We start from the raw sequence: 18801 nt of genomic DNA on the forward strand, positions 1-18801 counted from the left end.
CTGTCTTGCAGACCTGCTTGTGGACATGTTGGGCGTGCTTGCCAGCTACAGCATCACAGTGAAAGAGCTGAAGCTCTTCTTCAGCAAGCTGCAAGGGGAGAGAGGCCAGTGGGTGAGTCAGAGTCATAACATGATGATCTGTCTTGGTTGCTTGGACCCGCATGAGGAATGTGCTCGTGGCACTTAAACTGCTGCCATCTCACAGGCAGCAACCTCATCACATAGTTGACATAAATCACGTGAGACCAGACAAATGCTGTTCAAATGTTTTGTATTAGCCAGTTAATGGGAATACACACAAACTATGAAATTGTTATTTTTTTTAATCACAGTGTACACAAAATGTAGTGTAATAACATAGTAATAATATGGAGCTGATTGATGCCTGATTTTTCTCTGTAAATGAGAAAATGAATTGGAAAAGAGTGGATCTAATTTGCAGATAGAATGCATGTACAGAAGAAGCAGTGACTCTGAAGGTACAACAGACGAAGACAGAAAGAATAATCTATTAATCCCTGATTCTGGACAAAAATCTAAAAAAGATGTGGCAAGTTTATTTTGAGCTTCTAAACGTGTCACTGTGCTTTCTGACGCCAAAATCTGAGACTGCGTAACCTCACAAAGCAAGATTATTGCCATCATTCTTTTATTCATGTGAAAGTTGGTGCCACGACCAACTTTTTTAAATGGACGCATCGCACTTTTATAGTTTGCTGATTGAGAATATAAAGTGTTAGAGGGTGGTGAGTTGCATTTAGCAGCCGTAGCTGCCTGTAATCACCCACACAAGTAGAGTGTTTCTGTATTCACGCTAAACTTCTGTCAGCAGCTTAAAACTGATCATTTTCTGCGTGTTTTTTTGTGTTTTTTGTTTTTCCTCAGCCGCGCCATGCAGTGAAGCTTTTATCGGTGCTTAAGTACATGGCTCACAGGAATGGTCCCGACTCGTTCTTCAGCTTTCCAGGGAAAAATGCAGCCGTGAGTACACTCCATGATACGCAGCTGTAATACGGGGATAATGAGCTGACTGGCACGAACTTTAAGGACAGTAGCTGGTTTTTTTTTGTTTTTTTTCCATTGTTTTAGCTACATCATCAGTGAATTCAGCTCCTATAAATGCATTCACCAAGAGTGAGACGCCACAATTGGGATACAGTCATTACTGAGAAATACTTTACTTGAGTGAACGGAGTGAAAGATGGCCACAGATCTCTGCATCCCTTTCATAGTATGTGCTGTCTAAGCTGCTTTCCTTTGAGCCAACCCTCCGGTGTCTCCTCTATTTCTTCTCTAATTGACACAGTACAACTCAGGCCCTTCTCAAGAAGACACAAAGGCAATTGTGCTCAATGAAGTGTGAAGGTATCTAGAAGTGAAGGCATCTAATAGCCTGCTTTTTAATGATAATAGCATGCAATAGTATTGCATCATACTTTTATCCCCAAGAATAATTTGTGTCGATTCCATTTCTGATGTTGAGCTTGTTTTTTTTGTACATGCTGTTGACTAATTTTGATGTACGTCGCCTGCACTTTAAACCACTGCCTTTGCTCCTTGTAATTTGTATTCTGGAAAATCACACTTTAGAGTTGGATTATGAGAATGGCAAAGGATGATACATTCTGACAACATACCCATGGCACAATTTAGATATATAACTATTCATTCATGTCATTGATATTGGTGTTTTGTGTGCGTTCTGCTTTGAATGCGCACTTTAAGTTTTCGTCGCAGCGGATCCTTACAGAAGCAGAGTTTTGCTCAAGCTTGCACTGTTACCACATACGCTGAAAGTTGCTCTGTTGTTTTATTTCCTCTGCCTGCCACAAGGTACGTTGTGGTGTAGTGGTATGATAATCTCAGAATGATTGTGTCAGATCTTGATACTGTAAAGACAAGTGTTTTTTTTTTTGTTTTTTTAACCACATCATTGATCAGTTCTAAAGACAGATGAAGTCTGTCTGACTAAGCTGTTGATGACAAATGATGAGAATTTATATCTGAGAGACGATGGAACATGAGATGAATTTCTTTACGGGAAGTAGCCCCTCCCACTCTGTAGACTGTGTCCCACGGTTTCCACAACCCGAATTCTGAAACAAAAATGGAGGTTGTATAAACTGCAAATGGAAAAAAAAAAAAGCAAATCTCATAAACCAATCTATTACTCACTACTGAACAGGAAAAAAAACCCATCTAATGTTAAAAGTGTGACATTTTCATGAAAAATATTATCATTTTCAATTTGATGGCTGCAGAGTGTCTTAAAAGTTGGGATGGGGCCATGTCTGTCACTGCGTAGCAGCCCCTCTTTTTTTTAACAACACTCTGTAAACATCTGGGAACTGAAGAGACCGGTTGCTGGACCTTTGGGTGAGATGAACATTTGGATCATCATCGATGATTTTCAGTTGGTGAAAGCTGTGCTGTTGTAATAGATGTTGGAGGCAGTTTAGGATTGTCTTGCTGGAATATGTAAGGTCTTTCCTGAAAGAGACGTAATCTGTTGCTCTACAACCTTTCAAATTGGATGGTGCCTCACCAGATGTGTAAGCTGCCAGTTGTATAGACACTAATGCGTCCCCATTAGAGATTTTGAATGGAGTGCTGATAACAAGCCAGGTGGTTCCTCTCCTCTTTAGTCTGGAGGGTGCAAAGTCCGTGATATCCAAACAATGATTTCGATTTTTGATTACTCTGATCACAGAACAGCTTTCCTTTGCCTCGGCCCCTTTGATGAGCTTTGACCCAGAGATGACAGCAGTGTTCTGGATAGTGTTCACATGCGGCTTCTACTTGGCATGATAGAGCTTTAACCGCTACTGGTGGATGGCACAGTGAACTATGTTCACAGACAATGGAAGCGTTCTGGAGCCCATGCAGTGATTTCCATGACAGAATCATCCCTCTTATCAATGCAGTGCTGCCTGAGGGCGCAGAGATCACATATGTCTCAGACTGATTTTTATCTTTTTTGCAAACTGCTGAATCTCTGCCCATCCTTACTTCTGACGTTCTGCTTCACTAAGGTACTTTTTCTTTACCCGGTTATGTTAATGAGCTGTTACCTAATTTATTTGCAACGTGTTCCTCCAGCTGCTCCTTTTTAGTACCACTCACTTTTCCAGCATCCCAGCCTTTTTTGTGCCGTTTTAACTTTCAGATACAGGATGAGCTAATAGTTTTCTCACTTTCAACATTTGATACATTATCCTCATTCTATTGTCCACGAAATATCAGTTTATTAGAGTTGGAAATCACTGCGTTCTTTTATTTATTTATTTATTTGACCTTTTCTACAGTGTCTTATATCTTTTTGGTGTGTGTGTGTGTTTCTTGTCTCTGTATGTTACCGTCCATTGACCAGGAGACTGATGGTTTATGAATGCAGCGTGCTGCCTTGTGAGCTTTGGTCACATGATGTTAATTTTAAGTCCAGTCGTACTTCTCTTTGCCTGCCAGAGGTGTGAACAGCTGGATGACAAGTGCACTCACTGAGAAACATTATTTCTAATGTCATAGGCCATCGTTTTTTGATCAAAATGATCAAAAAGCAAATGCTTTTTGATCATTTTTAAATGCTTAATTTTTTCCCCCCACAGGTTGCTGCTTCTTTGTGTCATGCTGTTTCATTCTGCTATTTTTTTTCCCTGACAGGCGATTGCTCTGCCCCCCGTAGCCAAATGGCCATATCAGAATGGATTTACATTCCACACGTGGCTAAGAATGGATCCTCTCAACAACATCAATGTAGACAAAGACAAGCCTTACCTGTACTGGTATGTAACACAGGAACAATCCAGTGCTGTTTCTTTGGACTGGTTGATTGAAACGTCTAAACATCATTTAAAATGTTGAATTTCATTTGAAAATCCAACAGATGGAACTCTGAATTGACATTTTCCTGAAGACAGAGCAAATATTTAGTGAAAATAATAGAAAGAGAGGGAAATTTATACCACAGGGATCTGTTTGGCCCATTGTTGAAATCTCCAAGATGAGCAGCCAATGATCTGCCTGAAAAAAATCTGTATTCAAAGCTCTCCTTAAGCCATTCATCCCTTTTTAAGAATAGATTAACTCAGTAGATCATATGCCCGGGCTCCATCTCTGACACTGAGTATGATTGGAAGTGTCTATGGAGTCGAGAAATGATTGTGGTTTGTTGTAATCCTCCAGAGATCCCTTTTAAAGTCTGGTATATAGGATATAACCCACGTTACCCTTAAATGTAGTCTCATTAAAGATGTGCAGCTTCCCACTGAAAACAAAAGCGCTACATTTGTTTTTTCCCCCTCCTTTCTTTGCAGTTTCCGCACCAGTAAAGGCCTGGGTTACTCTGCGCACTTTGTGGGCGGCTGTTTGATAGTAACCTCGTTGAAATCAAAGAGCAAAGGATTCCAGCACTGTGTAAAGTATGACTTCAAACCACAGAAGGTAGGAAAGAAACACGTTTACTCAGACGAAGACACATCCGTGCACAGAAATCGTACGTCGGCTCACACATAATCAATCCCATCCACGTACGCAAACACACACGTGCGCACGCAATAAATCTAGATAGCATCTTACCTGACTCGAGGGAAAAGCAGAACTGGAAGACGGAGGAATGAGGGCAATAGAGGAGAAGGATCATCCGATGCTCTCAGTCCTCTTCAGTCACTGCAAACACTGACCATTTTATTCAGAGACACACTTCGCCTGTGGACAATTTCAAACCTCCCCTCGTTCTCCTCCTGGGCAAGAAAGCACCACTTTAGAGCAAAAGGACCTCACGAGGACTCTCTCCAAGCTACTTTTAGTTGATTTTGCGCTATTTTTAACGCACTTGCTTTCATGTCTTGAGTTAACTATCGTACCAATTTTTTATTTTTTTATTTCACTGATTAGAAAACCGAGGAGAAATAAGTAGGTGAAATTATACCTTGAGGGGAGCTGGTCCTGAAATGGGATGAAAGTAGGCTAATTGAAGAGGCACAAAGATCTCACACAATGCTGATATTATGTGTGTTTTTGATTGATACGCCATGATTCAGTTAAACTACTAATTCTACTCCAGTGTCACGGTGTTGTTTTTTATGTTTCTTTTGTTTGTGGTTGCAGTGGTACATGGTGACTCTCGTTCACATCTACAATCGCTGGAAAAACAGTGAAATTAGCTGCTATGTGAACGGAGAACTGGCCTCCTTTGGAGATATTGCCTGGTTAGTCAACACCAGTGACGTGAGTAGCATTTAAGATCCTTCTGTTCAGTTTGCAAAATGCTCTTTAAATATGCCGGCGTTAGTCGCTACCTTAAACTCCTGTGAAATATTTCTGCCTAGTTCAAAATTGATTGGAGTGTTCTGTTTTTCTCTTGGATGATTTCTTGGAACAAGACTGAGGCTTTTTGGGAAACGGGAGTTGAAATGGACGCTTGACACCATTCCAACTCCTGTAAACAGGAGGCCTCTGCCAGCAGCTGGCTGCCATAGTTTAGCATGTAGACTTGGAAGGCGGTGGCACAGCCAGCTCCGCTCTCTGAAGATGTTGGGCTCATCCAACAAAAAGAAATGGAGAAAAACAACCAAGAATTTGCTCCGCTAATCAGTTTGATGCTTTTTTTCTAGACTACAGAAAATAAACGAGATGTGGAATTGAATTAGTGAACTTTAGAAATGCCGATACAGTGATAATTTTATCATTTTAACCCAGGTTGCATGTTTCCCCACTGATTCCTGTCTATCATATAGATGCAACACATTTATAGACAGTGCTGTACAGAAGTCTTAAACCACCCTCCATTTCTTTTTATATGTTGCCAAGAACACTGTAAAAATGTGCATCGTAGTTTTGTAGGACTGGTTCTCCAGGCTTTTTGAAGGACATTTCAAAGCTCTTCTTGGGATACTGGCTGCCTTTTCTCTGTCATGATGATTCCACACTGCTTCAGTAATTCTGGGGTCTGGGGAGGATTCATCACTCCATAAAACATGCTGCCACTGATCTTCAGTCCAGTTCTTGTGTCATTTGGCTCAGCCTCTTCTTCCCATTTGCCTTCCTTAAGAAGGGCTTCTTGACAGCCGGTTCTGCATGGAAACCATTTCTGATGAGGCTTCGTTTTACAGTAGATGGATCAACTAAAGGGCCAGATGCATCTTTGAAGTCCCATTTTAGGTCTCTTTCTTTTTTCTTTTTTTTTTTTTTTTTTTACTATTTCCTATGGATATATGACAGTGTTTATGATTTAGGACTCACTCTTCGTCTTTTGTTTATCTTTTATAAGGACACATTTCACACCATGCTGTGATGGGTGAAAAAGCAGCAAATGTCCAAAGAAAACACTTTAAAAAAAACTTTAGAAAGCTCCCGTAGCTATCGTTCCAGACCGCTTTAAAAAGACTGCAAGAAAGTTTGAGCTATTTTGAAGGAAAATGTAAAGAAATGATGGGTGATTCAAGACTTTTGCCTAATACTGTCTTTTTCAAATTTGAGAGCTGCAACTTTGATTTGATAATATCTGCTGTGCCTAGTGTGTGTTTGCAAATCACAAGACTTACTGCTTGAATGCTCTGGCAAGATTTCCTGCTACGATTTCCTGCGTTTCTCTTGTGCGGCATATTGGGGTTAGACATGTGGGCACACAGATGTCAGTTTTCCCAACAAACAACAAACCTCCATGTCATGTTAATTCTTGCTCCCGCACATCCGATCTCACACCATGCACTGAGAGGGCTTAGAGGTGAAAACACTCTCTCTGTCTTTTAGTAGAGAAAGTCCAGTGGAATAAAGATAAATGTATACCCCGGACCATTCGCACATCACCACGCGACCTCTGTCACAGTCCACAGAATTGCTTTCTGTCATTCTGAGATATGAGATGGTTAAATTACATCTTGGCTGGAGTGAAAATGGCGCCACGGCGTAGAGCGGTTTTCTTTTAAATGTGTGAGGAAGCAAATTAGCGTCTTTGCGGAGACATCGTCTCACAATTCTTGACACTTCTGCTGTTTCCTTACCGACTATGACCGGAGGAAGATGGGACATTAGCAAGTTGGCTTCAGCATGCTCATAGTTGGAGGCTGACAGCTGCCATTTATAGCAGGTGTTAACGCGAGTGTTCATAGCTCACTGTTATTTCTTTCTTTCTATTTTTGTTCTTGTTTGTTCCCCTTTCCTCTCCCTGTCTCTAATTTCCTTCTTCCCTTCCCTTCATCCCCATTTTTCATCTTTAATGTTTTTTCCTTTTTGCACATTTTTAATACCTCCCTGCATCCTTCTCCTGCAGACATTTGACAAGTGTTTCCTTGGATCGTCCGAGACGGCAGATGTGAACCGTGTGTTCTGTGGACAGATGGGGGCAGTTTACCTTTTTGCAGAAGCTCTCAGCGCTGCTCAGATCTTTGCCATCTATCAGCTGGGTCCAGGCTACCAGGTTGGAAAACAGAAAAGAAAAACGTGATATGCTTGATGCAGATCAATGAAACTGACTTAAAACTGAGATAAATCATTAAAAACACAAGTATTTACTTCTAAATGTTAGACAAAAGGAAAGAATGATACAAGTCATTCAGAATTTAAAAAATTTTGTCCGGCTGGGTGTATATAAACCCAAACAGAGCTCATCACATGCCCTAACAAATCTACTCTTTAGACATGAAACAGGAGCACGGGGCGCCACATATCTCTGTGGCCCTTTTTATGGCAGACAAGGAACTATTATTTACTTCGTGGCCTGTTTTTGTCCTGTAGAATTGCTGCTCAGACAGCTTATTGTGCAATGAGCCATAAATGGAATCAGTGGTTCTGTGACCTTTGACCCATTGTCCAGAGCAATCAAATCAGAAATTCCTTTGCAATAAGTAAATATGAATTTGCTTAAGTTCCTGATTAATTTGAGTCATCGGAATTTAACTGAAGTGTGTGATAATTTTTTTGTGCAGTTAAATGACTACATAACAGCTGTCTTTATTATAGTAAAAGTCTCGAGTTTGTCCTCAGTTTTCAGTTTACCTTTGATTCCCTGAAATCAACAGTGGTTAGTACCTGCAGATGGAAAAATACAACCATCAACTAGCTTTCTGGTTGGATAAATTACGACTGTTTGCAGTGTTGGTTGAGTTCAGATAAAGTTGCTGGTCTCCTGGGTTAGAACAGGCTTAAGGGCATTCTATAAAAGCACCATGTTATGTTAGGCTGATTTTTATCTCATTCCACAGCCAATTTGAATGCATGTTGTGTATGTGTTTGTGTCCAAGTTTGGGCTGTTAAGTTAACGGTTTTCGATTACGCTGAAGAATTTTCAAATGCTCCTGCTTTATCATTCCATTATGGTTAAGCAGCCCACGGGTATGATGCTACTCCTGCCATGATTAACAGCTATAGCACCGTTCATGGTGTTTAAAGCCTGTTTTAATTGATGTTTTACACTGCATCCAAACTTTTTTTTGGAACGTGGTTTGTAATTTAATTTTAAATGAGGGGTAATAGCTCGAGTGTTCTTTCAGATTTCTTCTCACAGCTCCCATAACTTGTCAAACTGATAATCTTGGAATGTGCAGTTGTTTAGAATTCGCTTCCTGACTCGTGTATATCAGCAATGCTTTTTCTCAGATCTGCACTGAGCTCATTGGACTTTCCCACTGCCCTCTGTGTTGGTCAGTGGGAAAGACAAACCGGCCTTGGCAAGTTTACTATTTGTTAAGATGATTCAAGTGGATGCGTTCATATTTCAAACGGGTCCTGACCTCAGATTTCATCCATACGGTTCATGTACTTGACGGGAGTGTTTTGTAAAGATCTCATCTTAGAAATGAGCCTTCTTAAAAACTTGCAGTGTTTTGTTGTGCAGCTTTTTCTCTCAAACGCTGTCCCTCCTTTCCTCGCCTTATTGCACAGGGCACATTCAAGCACAAGGCTGAGAGTGACCTGTTGTTTGCGGAGCATCACAAGACATTGCTGTACGATGGCAAGCTGTCCTCTAGCATTGCCTTTGCTTATAACCCTCGAGCCACAGATGCCCAGCTCTGCCTTGAGTCCTCTCCCAAGGACAATGCCTCAATTTTCGTCCACTCACCTCACGCACTGATGTTGCAGGTAATTACACACCCTCAGTCTTAAGTTAGTGTGTTACCATTGTTCTACTTCAACCTGAACATTAAAGTGATGCCAATGCTAATGCGTTCACTTCTTCTATACTTCCTCCTTCCCTCTGACTTGTGAATATCAACGCTTGTTTATTCATATTTTTACCATGCACAGTGATGAACGTGACTCTGTTGGCATCTATTCGTTTTAATTGTCTCATTAGGGCAAAGTTACAAATGTGCCACATGGCTGCAGCTGCTAAAAAAAAAAAAAAAAGCCAGCCTCTCATGTTCTAATTATAAACAGTTTTTTTTTCCAGAAGGTTTAGTTTAGCTTTTTTTTTTTTTTTTTCCTTTTAACAGTAAGTGGTAGAAAATGATCCATACGCTGCTTTGAAATATGCACACGTGCCACATACATGCACATAATTCACAGGAGAGCTTCTTTCGTCATGTCACATTTCTTCCCGAGCGCTAATTGAGTGTTTTCTCATGACCTCGCATCAAAGAAAGAAAAGCTTAGCTTCTTTTGTGGGGGAGGCTTTCGCTGCCACGCAAACGCACAGCGTAACGTACACACGCACGCGCTTTGTGTGAAATATGAATGAATACATGACCTATATTTACAGATTTGCTTTGCCATGCTCACAAATTCCAATCCAATAAAAGTGGAAGTTTTTCAAGCCGGCGTTGGCCACAATGTGCAACAACGCAGACACAACTCGGTTCAGCGTAGTGACCAGTTTTCCACAGGCTTCACCATGGTCAAAAATTAGGAAAACTGACACTTGAACTCTTAGTGGTACGATTTAGTACAAGATTTCTTTAAGTGTCGTTACTTTCCAATATGTCAGTTTGTAAAATAGATGTTTTACTGGTGTTAATTTGTTGCTTATTACCCTTATTTATTGACTGTCGTTATCAGAATGAACCTCATTTGACTTGTGGAAATGCAGAAGTTATCAGAAGTCTTATTTATTTATTTTTCTTTTTACATGTTTTCGTGTCTGTTTCTGTAGGATGTGAAGGCTGTGGTGACTCACTCAGTCCAGAGTGGCATACACTCCATCGGTGGTGTGCAGGTCCTCTTCCCTCTGTTTGCACAGCTGGATTACTGCCAGCCTTCCAGCCAAGAGCTGGACACCTCTGTTTGGTAACACCAAATACTGTAATATTACACTGAGAAAAGAGCAACCTGGAGGATTTTTCTTTATCGTTTCACAGTTGTGATTCTAAATGGCACACATAGTTTAATGTGTAGGTTTTACCAGTTTGTTACATGGCTGTAAAGAGTTCCTACCTGGGAATGAACACGTTTGACCAACGTATTATATGTTGCAATAGTTGAGGAACTTTCAATTATTCTCTTTATCACATGAAAAATGGACTTCCGTTCATTAATTTATCCCTATATGAATTAGTAACTTCGATCAAGGCACTTTAAAGGTGTAAAAGGCATCTTTTAACTGTTGTGTCAGCATTTTTTCTCACATCTTTCATTGGTTTGATTGTAAATTGAAATGTCACTCATCGAAATTAAAATGATGTGAAGCTGAAATAACATTTTGTCCCTTTGAGGCCATCCTTTAACAGTAGTTTACTTGTGTCAGCTGCCCTCAAGGTGATGCTAACTAGCACAATGGGGACACAACACCCTCATTCAATCACACTTGATGTAGGGTATACCCTTGGCAGTCAGGGCTTTGTCAGCAGCTTACATGGATTATTGTCGCTGTCTAACTTGCTGTCCATCTCTCCCTTTGTCAATGTTTGTGTGTCTGCGTGGCGGATAGCTGCACTTTGCTGTCCTTTGTCATGGAGCTCTTGAGGAACTCGGTGGCTATGCAAGAGCAGGTCTTGGCCTGCAAAGGCTTTCTCGTCATCGGCTACACATTGGAGAAGGTGAGACAAACAAAATTAGCTCAGCTGCCGGAGGAATACACAGGGGAGCCATCTTCCCAATCCAGTAGCTGCTCTTGTTGTGACCCCCTCTCAGAAATAAGGCTGATGTTGATTCCATTCTGCTGCACATATACTAACAGGCACACACCAAGAGTAACACTTGATATGAGACAGACTCTCTTTTCCCCTGGCTGTTTTTGGAGGTCACATCTGGTTTGTGTGCTCGTTAGAAGGGAAGCTCCTCCTCCTCTTCTCTCTCTGCATGCATCCTTTGCTTCATCTTCTCGTATAACATGTTATTTACCTTTTGGGGTTCCTTATCTATGAAATTTATGCTTACCCCCCCCCCTCCCTCACTGTGCTCCAGTCTTCCAAGGTACACGTGACGCGGCCCGTCCTGGACATTGTTCTGGCCTTTTCCAGATACCTTAGCAACTTGCAGAATGGCATTTTGCTGCTCAAGCAGCTGTGTGACCACATTCTGTTCAACCCTGCCATCTGGATCCATGCCCCTGCCAAGGTAACATAAACGCACACAGTGCATACTCGCATGCATTTGTAGATGGATCACGCGCAAATGAAGTATTGCACACAGCTGGCTGATTTACAGATTCCTTGTTCTGTATTGTCTTGCCCTAGATTTTAATTTCAGCATTGCAGAGTTCAAGGTTTTTCCCTCACTTTTGACTCTCCAATGGCTAAATAAATGACAATGGCTTTGCTTAACCCATTTAGACTTAAGTCATTGATTTAAAAAAAGCTAAAGTATTCCAAGACCTGATTATTGTTTGACAATTGAAACTCAAAAAAACCTTTGTTTAGTATGTGTAAGTATGAAATAGACACCATTTAAGAAGCGTCTTTATTTAATTTTTGCCAAAATATTAAATATAAGCTGCTCACTTATTGCATACAACTTAAAAGCATGCAAACATTGGTTCGTGTCTGAGAGGCCGGCACATGCATATGTTTTCTCTGGTCTGAGACACTTGGATGCACTTTCTCTCTTTTCTGAAGCAAGGACTCCTTAAAACGGGATTGTTTCATGTGGTTTCACATGTGTTTGCTTTAACCTGTGCAGGTGCAGCTGACACTCTACACCTACCTGGCGACAGAGTTCATTAGCACAGTTACCATCTACAACGCCATTCGCAGGGTGGGCACCGTGCTTCAGGTCATGCACACACTAAAATATTACTACTGGGTTACCAACCCTCAGGACCGCAGTGGAGTCATCCCCAAAGGCCTTGGTAAGACTGCACAAAAATTGTAAAAATATATTGTACTACTGAGTTATGGTGCTTGCATGTAAATCTGTACACACCACATGCTTTTATAAGATTTCAATGCGTTCTTGTGCTGAAATATGTGGATTCACACACTGTACTGCTCACTGTTACTATGACTTTTAAGCAAAAAAATTAGGTTGAGCCGACAATTGACACTTTTTGTGTTCTATAGATGGTCCAAGGCCGACCCAGAAGGAGATACTGTCTTTGCGAGCTTTTCTGTTGCTGTTTGTCAAGCAGCTCATTATGAAGGTAAGCTCATGTAGCTAACAATGAGATCCCATTTGAAAATATTGAAATTAGGGCCGGGACTTTAACGCGTTAATTAAGACGAATTATTTACACAAAAATGAACGCATTTTAGTCGCACTTATATTTGCAGAACGTTTCTCACTGGATGAGTTTCAGGCATACCGATTATACTGGAGCACCAACTAACGTTCATGACTTCAGACAACAAGCTAATGAGACTGCTTTGGTTGGCCCCGTGGAATGGGAAATTTTGTTTTTAAAAAACAGACGGATGGGGTGGTCGGTAGCGTAGTAGTGGGTTGTGCAGGCGCCCCGTGTATAGAGGCTACAGTCCTCGCTGCAGTCTGCCCCGGTTAGAATCCCACATCGGACGGCCTTTTACTGCGTGTCATTCCCCCTCTCTCTGCTTTCTGTCTCTCTTAATCTATCCTGTCCATTAAAATGCACAAAAAAATTAATAAAAACGGACGGATGGATGGAAGCATCGATAAGAACACGGCTGGTTTAGCTAGCACCTTGAAAAAAAATAGTGTTTTGTTGCTTAACCTTATGTATTCCGGCATCATTCAATGGTATACTAAAATCCATGTGAATAAAATTGCTTCTCACTGTTTTCAGGTCAAATATTTATATGCGATTTAAAATGCAATTAATTTTGATTAATTAATTACAAAGCCTCTAATTAATTAGATTAATCTTTTTTTAATCGAGTCCCGGCCCTAAGTAAGATGCCTCCCTTTGTTTTCTTTTATTAAGAAAATCAGCTTAAGAAAATCTAGCTATATTTGTGTCCTATAATGCCATGTTCATAATATCATATATCAGCACATCCATACTATGTGAAATAGATTCCATTATTTTTTTGGTTGATGTCTTAAACTCTTAAAATCAAACGTTTCCTTCTCTGCTAATGTAGAGGACACCTAATGTTGTGAACGGTGGGGTGAGCTGTGTGTTTATGTTACAGGATCACGGAGTGAAGGAAGACGAGCTGCAGAGCATTCTCAACTACCTCCTGACCATGCACGAGGTAGGAGTCCTGCAGGTCCAGGTCGCAGTGATCGGCAATGACTGAACTCGCCACAAGATGGCAGTATAATACTGCTGCAGCACACTTTGTCTCCCCACCGTCCCATAAGCAAGAACAAACATTTCCCGTGACTAAAGGCAGCATTAGTGGGATTTGTTATTTTTCCAAGTCTGTCAGTTTGAGCTTCTGACATAAAGTGGGTTTGTACTCCGGTGAAATGACGCTCATCAAATCATTAAAACAGATTAGTCAGAAAGGCACTTGAAGGGTGATTATGGTGCTGCCAGAAGAAACCATCATCATGCTGCCCCTATTTTTTTGGATCAATATGCTTGTGATTTATTTAAAGTATGACTGCTGCTACTGCAAATATTACACAGTGTAGGAATTCAAATATCACGGAGTGAAGGGGCATACAGTATGTTTGCTCCTGTCTTGTTTTTAAATGGAACCATAAAATCACTATCCCCATAAACTTCGGTTTAAGGTATGCCTTTGAAAAGTGGTCACTGCTTCCCCACTGCTCATTTTTAACACCACAGCAGCTTCAACATGTTTCCTTTGTGTTCCACAGGATGACAACCTCATGGATGTGCTGCAGTTGTTGGTTGCTCTGATGTCTGAACATCCCGGCTCGATGGTCCAAGCCTTTGACCAGCGAAACGGAATTCGGTAATCATCACTTTGCGGAATGCATATTTAATCAGTGCTTACTTGTGCTTTCTATAATTAGAAAAATATGCAACAGTTAAAATGTGGATGATATACTATATTAAAAACACAATTCTGTTGTATTTTGAATATGGAATCATCAGTATTTATTTGACACGCTATTCAGTTCAATTATATTTTTAATCTGCAGTGTGATTTATAAGCTTTTGGCCTCAAAAAGTGAAGGAATAAGAGTCCAGGCGCTCAAGGTCATGGGCTACTTTCTGAAGAGCTTGTCACCAAAGTAAGTAGTTGAATCTGTCTTTAGTGGTTTTCCAGATTACACAAGTCCTACTTCAGTATCTATCAGAAATATGAATACACTCCCCAGCAAAGATTTCTACGTGCTACATTTTGATAAATTATAAGGGTGTGCACCACATGAGCTAATACCCTTATACCCTTATACAGTATACTCCCCTGTATGATTCCAGGCTGGAAAAAACAACATATGTGTTCCTCTAGCTGCTTCTGATATACATTAGTCTTACTCAGCTCTTATGGTTTTTAAAGGAAAGCTCTCCCAAAGTATTATATAATCGTATTGGTGATGAAACATTTGTAAAATATTGTAGAATATAGAAGAATCCAGATTATATGGCTTGATTGTAACATGTGGAAAACGGCTTTTCTACTTGGATGCAGGCCTTGATGTCAGAATAAACCAAGTTAGCTCAAAATTGAGCAACAACAAACAGATGTATTTTATCTACTGAGCAGTAAATGATGTCATTTTGGGTGATAATACACGATGAGATTCAGATTCATACTGCCAGCTGTTCGCCGTTTAATTTTACCTCATAAGCACCGTTTTCCGCTGTGCACTCGATGCTCATTTAGGAGATCGAGACGCAGCTTTTTCCCTTTCTTGGTAACGGGTTTTAGGCCATGTGCAAGAATGCCTGTTTAAACTATCTATAAACAGCTGACAGTGTTTGCAGCTAAGCTGAAAATCTAAAATTGGAGCTGATGCGTAATCAGAGATGAAAGTGACAAATGATTTTCTCTGCAAAACTGGTCTGAGTTGGTCTGCAGGGTCTTTTCCACTTTGCCGTTGTTAAAGATGCGCTAAATCTGAACGGATTCTTGCAAAAACATCATGCGATCGATCCCAAAACTCTGTATTTTCTGCCAGAATATATTCATGCCTTTCCTTTATGACTGTGTGGTTCACATTAGAAGTCGTGGCGTTTCTGTGCACTCATGAAGTCAGTTTTTTTTAACGAGGACCAGTTTAGCACAAGCTCTTCTCATGCAATAGCGCTTTTAGCAAATACACATGTTTACTGAATGACCGTTGACCTTTTAACGTCCCGATCAGGAGGAAAGCCGAGGTCATGCTGAGTCATGGCCTGTTCTCGCTGCTCACCGAGCGCCTGATGCTCCACTCCGGCCAGTTCACCATGACGACCTACAATGTGCTCTTTGAGGTCAGTCTGCCTACGCTGACTCTTTTACAGAGTTATTACAGAGCAGGACTGAATGAACCCTCATAGAAAACAGTAATTAAACACCGTGGTAACATGGAGTCTGTACTGCATGTCAGCAGTTTTCCTTGTATTACACGTGTCTACGCTAAAGTTACATTTTCTTATGGCATGTGTGAATTGGATTATCCTCATGAAACTTTGAAGTAGCCGACCATCTTCGGATATCAGAATTGATGTTTCTGTAAAAAGGTTGACGTGTGAAATGAGAACAGCGGCCTTTGTTTTCTTTCTGTCATTTTTTTTTCAGAATAATGTAGACATTTATAGACTTGAGTCTCCTCTTTGTCCCCTGGTAGATTCTTACAGAGCAGATCTGCACTCAAGTGATCCATAAACAGCATCCGGACCCCGACTCCACTGTGAAGATTCTCAACCCACGTAAGTGCCTCCTCTGCGCCACACTGCTCTCCTAAATCATCCGCTACAGCGTACCCTCTGCATACCTATGGCTCAGTGCTGCAGGAGGATAATCCCCGTGGAACGGCACCATCTCTATATACCGTCCAACAAATGAATGACATAAATTTTGCAGCAAGTGTGTGTGTGTGTGTGTGTGTATTCATACTTCTGAACCTGAGATGTAAACTTAATGCGGGGGTGGTGCAAACACTTGGTGTGACACAGATAGACTCATTCTTTGTTTTATTGAAGCTCTGGATTATTTTTCATCCGTAATAATTTGCATATAAATGTGTAATAGATGTGGTCAAATTGATTTATCTTCTTAAAATTGTTTGTGTATGTTTTTTTTAATTATTTTTTTTTTAATCCTGTTTAAATTGGCTTTTTTTGTCAACATTTTCACAAATTAATACTGAATTACTTCAGTATGAAATATACTATCATCTAAATGTTGTTACAGGATCAATACTACTGTATTTTTGGATGGGTTTGAGTACAATTTAACAGGATTTTAAAACAACTGATTGATACACATACACATGCTTTTTTCTTTTGTTTTATCGCTCAACACTTGGACGTTTTGCTTATTTCTTATGCCGTTGCCCACAATTCTTTTTCTTTTTTTTTTCCCCTTTTCTTTTACACAAATGGCAACATGGCAGCCAGTTGTGGCTTTGATTCTTGTTTCCTTCTCATATCTTCAGGCTATTACTTATTTCCAATTTGACGTCAGCTCGCAAAAGTTGAAATCTTCAGTATTTGTTTTAGTTAAGAAAACACTGAAACCTTTTCTTTTTTTTCACTGCTGCTTTTACACATACATATGCATCTTAATACAAACATGGGCGAAACAGCTTTAATCAGTTAGAAATTCAAGTGCTTGGCATAATCACAACCAAGGTTTACGTCCACCCAGCCTTAATCTGACAAGGTCTTGCTGTAGTCACACACTGATTATCTCAGGCCTTTATTGTGTTAAAAACTCTCCTACCCAACAATCTTAGACAGGCAGTATATATAACATGGAAATCTTGCAGGGATTTGTACATATGCGCTCATGCTATGAAACTCAGAGCCGTGGTCTGTTTCTCCTTTGCTGTGTATTCCCTTGATTTAATCTGCGACAAACTCCCAAAATGGCCCCCTGATTGCAGTCTTTAGTAACGTCAGAGCCAATCAAACAAACCGAGGAAGTAGCGTTTCCCTCAAATTAACTCTAGGGAAAAGAACCAAGGGCCAAATGGAAAAAAACAAGGGGATACGCCATCCCTCCATCCTCATTCCCAGTACATGCTGGGGTAATTTTCTGGCGGTAAAGGTTCAGCGACTCATAATTTGAGTGACTAAGGCGTAGAAACAACACAACTGTCTGCTGGGGGGGGCGGCATCGGTTAGCACCAAGGTTTGAAAAGACAAGTGAAATCCAAGCCTCACCATCTATCTGCTCAGAGCAAATGCACACTGACACTGTCTAGATAATTCATCTAAACAGTCAGTCTCTTTGGTTTAACCAAAGCCGAGCCTTCCAGAAGTGTTTGCGACTCTGGCCTGCTCGTTTGAAACAATTCCAAAACCATTACAGATGATAAAGATCAATGGCCCGAACTTTTGAGTTTCCTCCGTTCTATTTATTTAATTTTTTAAATTTTAAATACCAAAGGGGACAGATTTTCGTGTGTAAAGCTGAGAGTTCAGATAGCTTCTGACACAATGATTTGCACATGTTGAGACCAATGTATAATATGGTTGTTGATCTGTATAGAAGTTGCTGAATGCCTCCAAATTAAAAATTTGAAGATGCAATTTGTTATCATGCAGTATATCACAAAATGGAGAAAGCGTTTTGACATTTTCAGGCACTGTTATAATCCCCCCTTTTCAGCGATATAAACATTCTTTTTTTTTTTTTTTAAATCTTGGGCTTTTTTTTTTTTTTTCCTGTTCCAGAGATCCTAAAGGTAATAGCTGCCCTCCTGAAGAACTCTCCCCCATCCCCCGAGAGCATGGAGGTGCGCCGGGTCTTTCTGTCAGACATGATCAAACTGTTCAATAACAGTAGGGAGAACCGCAGGTAAGAATTCCGCCGCTTAACACGTTGGAGAAGTGCATCAGTCCGGGGCAGTGTTTCCATTCGGCACGTTGTTGTTGTTTCAGGAGCCTGCTGCAGTGTTCGGTGTGGCAGGAGTGGATGCTCTCTCTGTGCTTCATTAACCCGCGAAACAGCGAGGAGCAGAAAATCACAGAGATGGTGTACGCCATCTTCCGCATCCTGCTCTACCACGCTATCAAATACGAGTGGGGCGGCTGGCGCGTCTGGGTGGACACCCTGTCCATCACCCACTCCAAGGTCAGAGCGGTCATTATATCAATGCTCTGAATAACACTCACACACACACACACACACACGTTAAACACAGCTTTCTTCCTTAACTTCATCCATGGATTTTTCTTCTTTTTGTGTCCAGTCTCTGCCCGTCTTCATTTTCCCCCACTCACTCACATCTTGCTGTAATATTGTCAACCTAAACACTTGTCACATAACTGCAACCATAACTGTCCTCCCCACTTGGATTTCAGCCAAACAGAGAACAGTATTCAGTTAAAGCCATCTGCTCCGTCGCATGTTTTTTTTTTTTTTTTTCTCTCCTGAGAATGAC

The 18801-nt window shown here is 40.7% G+C and overlaps 1 protein-coding gene across 4 annotated transcripts in view; it reads left to right on the forward strand.

Annotated features, from left to right (window-relative positions):
- Positions 1–18801, forward strand: part of lrba (LPS-responsive vesicle trafficking, beach and anchor containing) — a 172709-nt gene that overhangs the window by 20339 nt on the left and 133569 nt on the right. For all 4 annotated transcript variants that reach the window (XM_072384884.1, XM_072384886.1, XM_072384887.1 and 1 more), the window contains exons 3-21: positions 12–112; positions 886–981; positions 3661–3782; positions 4314–4440; positions 5107–5226; positions 7271–7417; positions 8881–9078; positions 10088–10221; positions 10862–10970; positions 11338–11490; positions 12052–12220; positions 12432–12511; positions 13479–13541; positions 14116–14213; positions 14404–14496; positions 15574–15682; positions 16039–16120; positions 18092–18215; positions 18299–18491. In XM_072384884.1, the coding sequence (XP_072240985.1) occupies positions 12–112; positions 886–981; positions 3661–3782; positions 4314–4440; positions 5107–5226; positions 7271–7417; positions 8881–9078; positions 10088–10221; positions 10862–10970; positions 11338–11490; positions 12052–12220; positions 12432–12511; positions 13479–13541; positions 14116–14213; positions 14404–14496; positions 15574–15682; positions 16039–16120; positions 18092–18215; positions 18299–18491 (2318 nt within the window). The remainder of the gene's footprint in view (positions 1–11; positions 113–885; positions 982–3660; positions 3783–4313; positions 4441–5106; positions 5227–7270; positions 7418–8880; positions 9079–10087; positions 10222–10861; positions 10971–11337; positions 11491–12051; positions 12221–12431; positions 12512–13478; positions 13542–14115; positions 14214–14403; positions 14497–15573; positions 15683–16038; positions 16121–18091; positions 18216–18298; positions 18492–18801) is intronic.

Source organism: Leuresthes tenuis, unplaced genomic scaffold (genome assembly GCF_036924035.1).
Source record: "Leuresthes tenuis unplaced genomic scaffold, fLeuTen1.0.hap1 SCAF_4, whole genome shotgun sequence".
Lineage (NCBI taxonomy): Eukaryota > Metazoa > Chordata > Actinopteri > Atheriniformes > Atherinopsidae > Leuresthes > Leuresthes tenuis.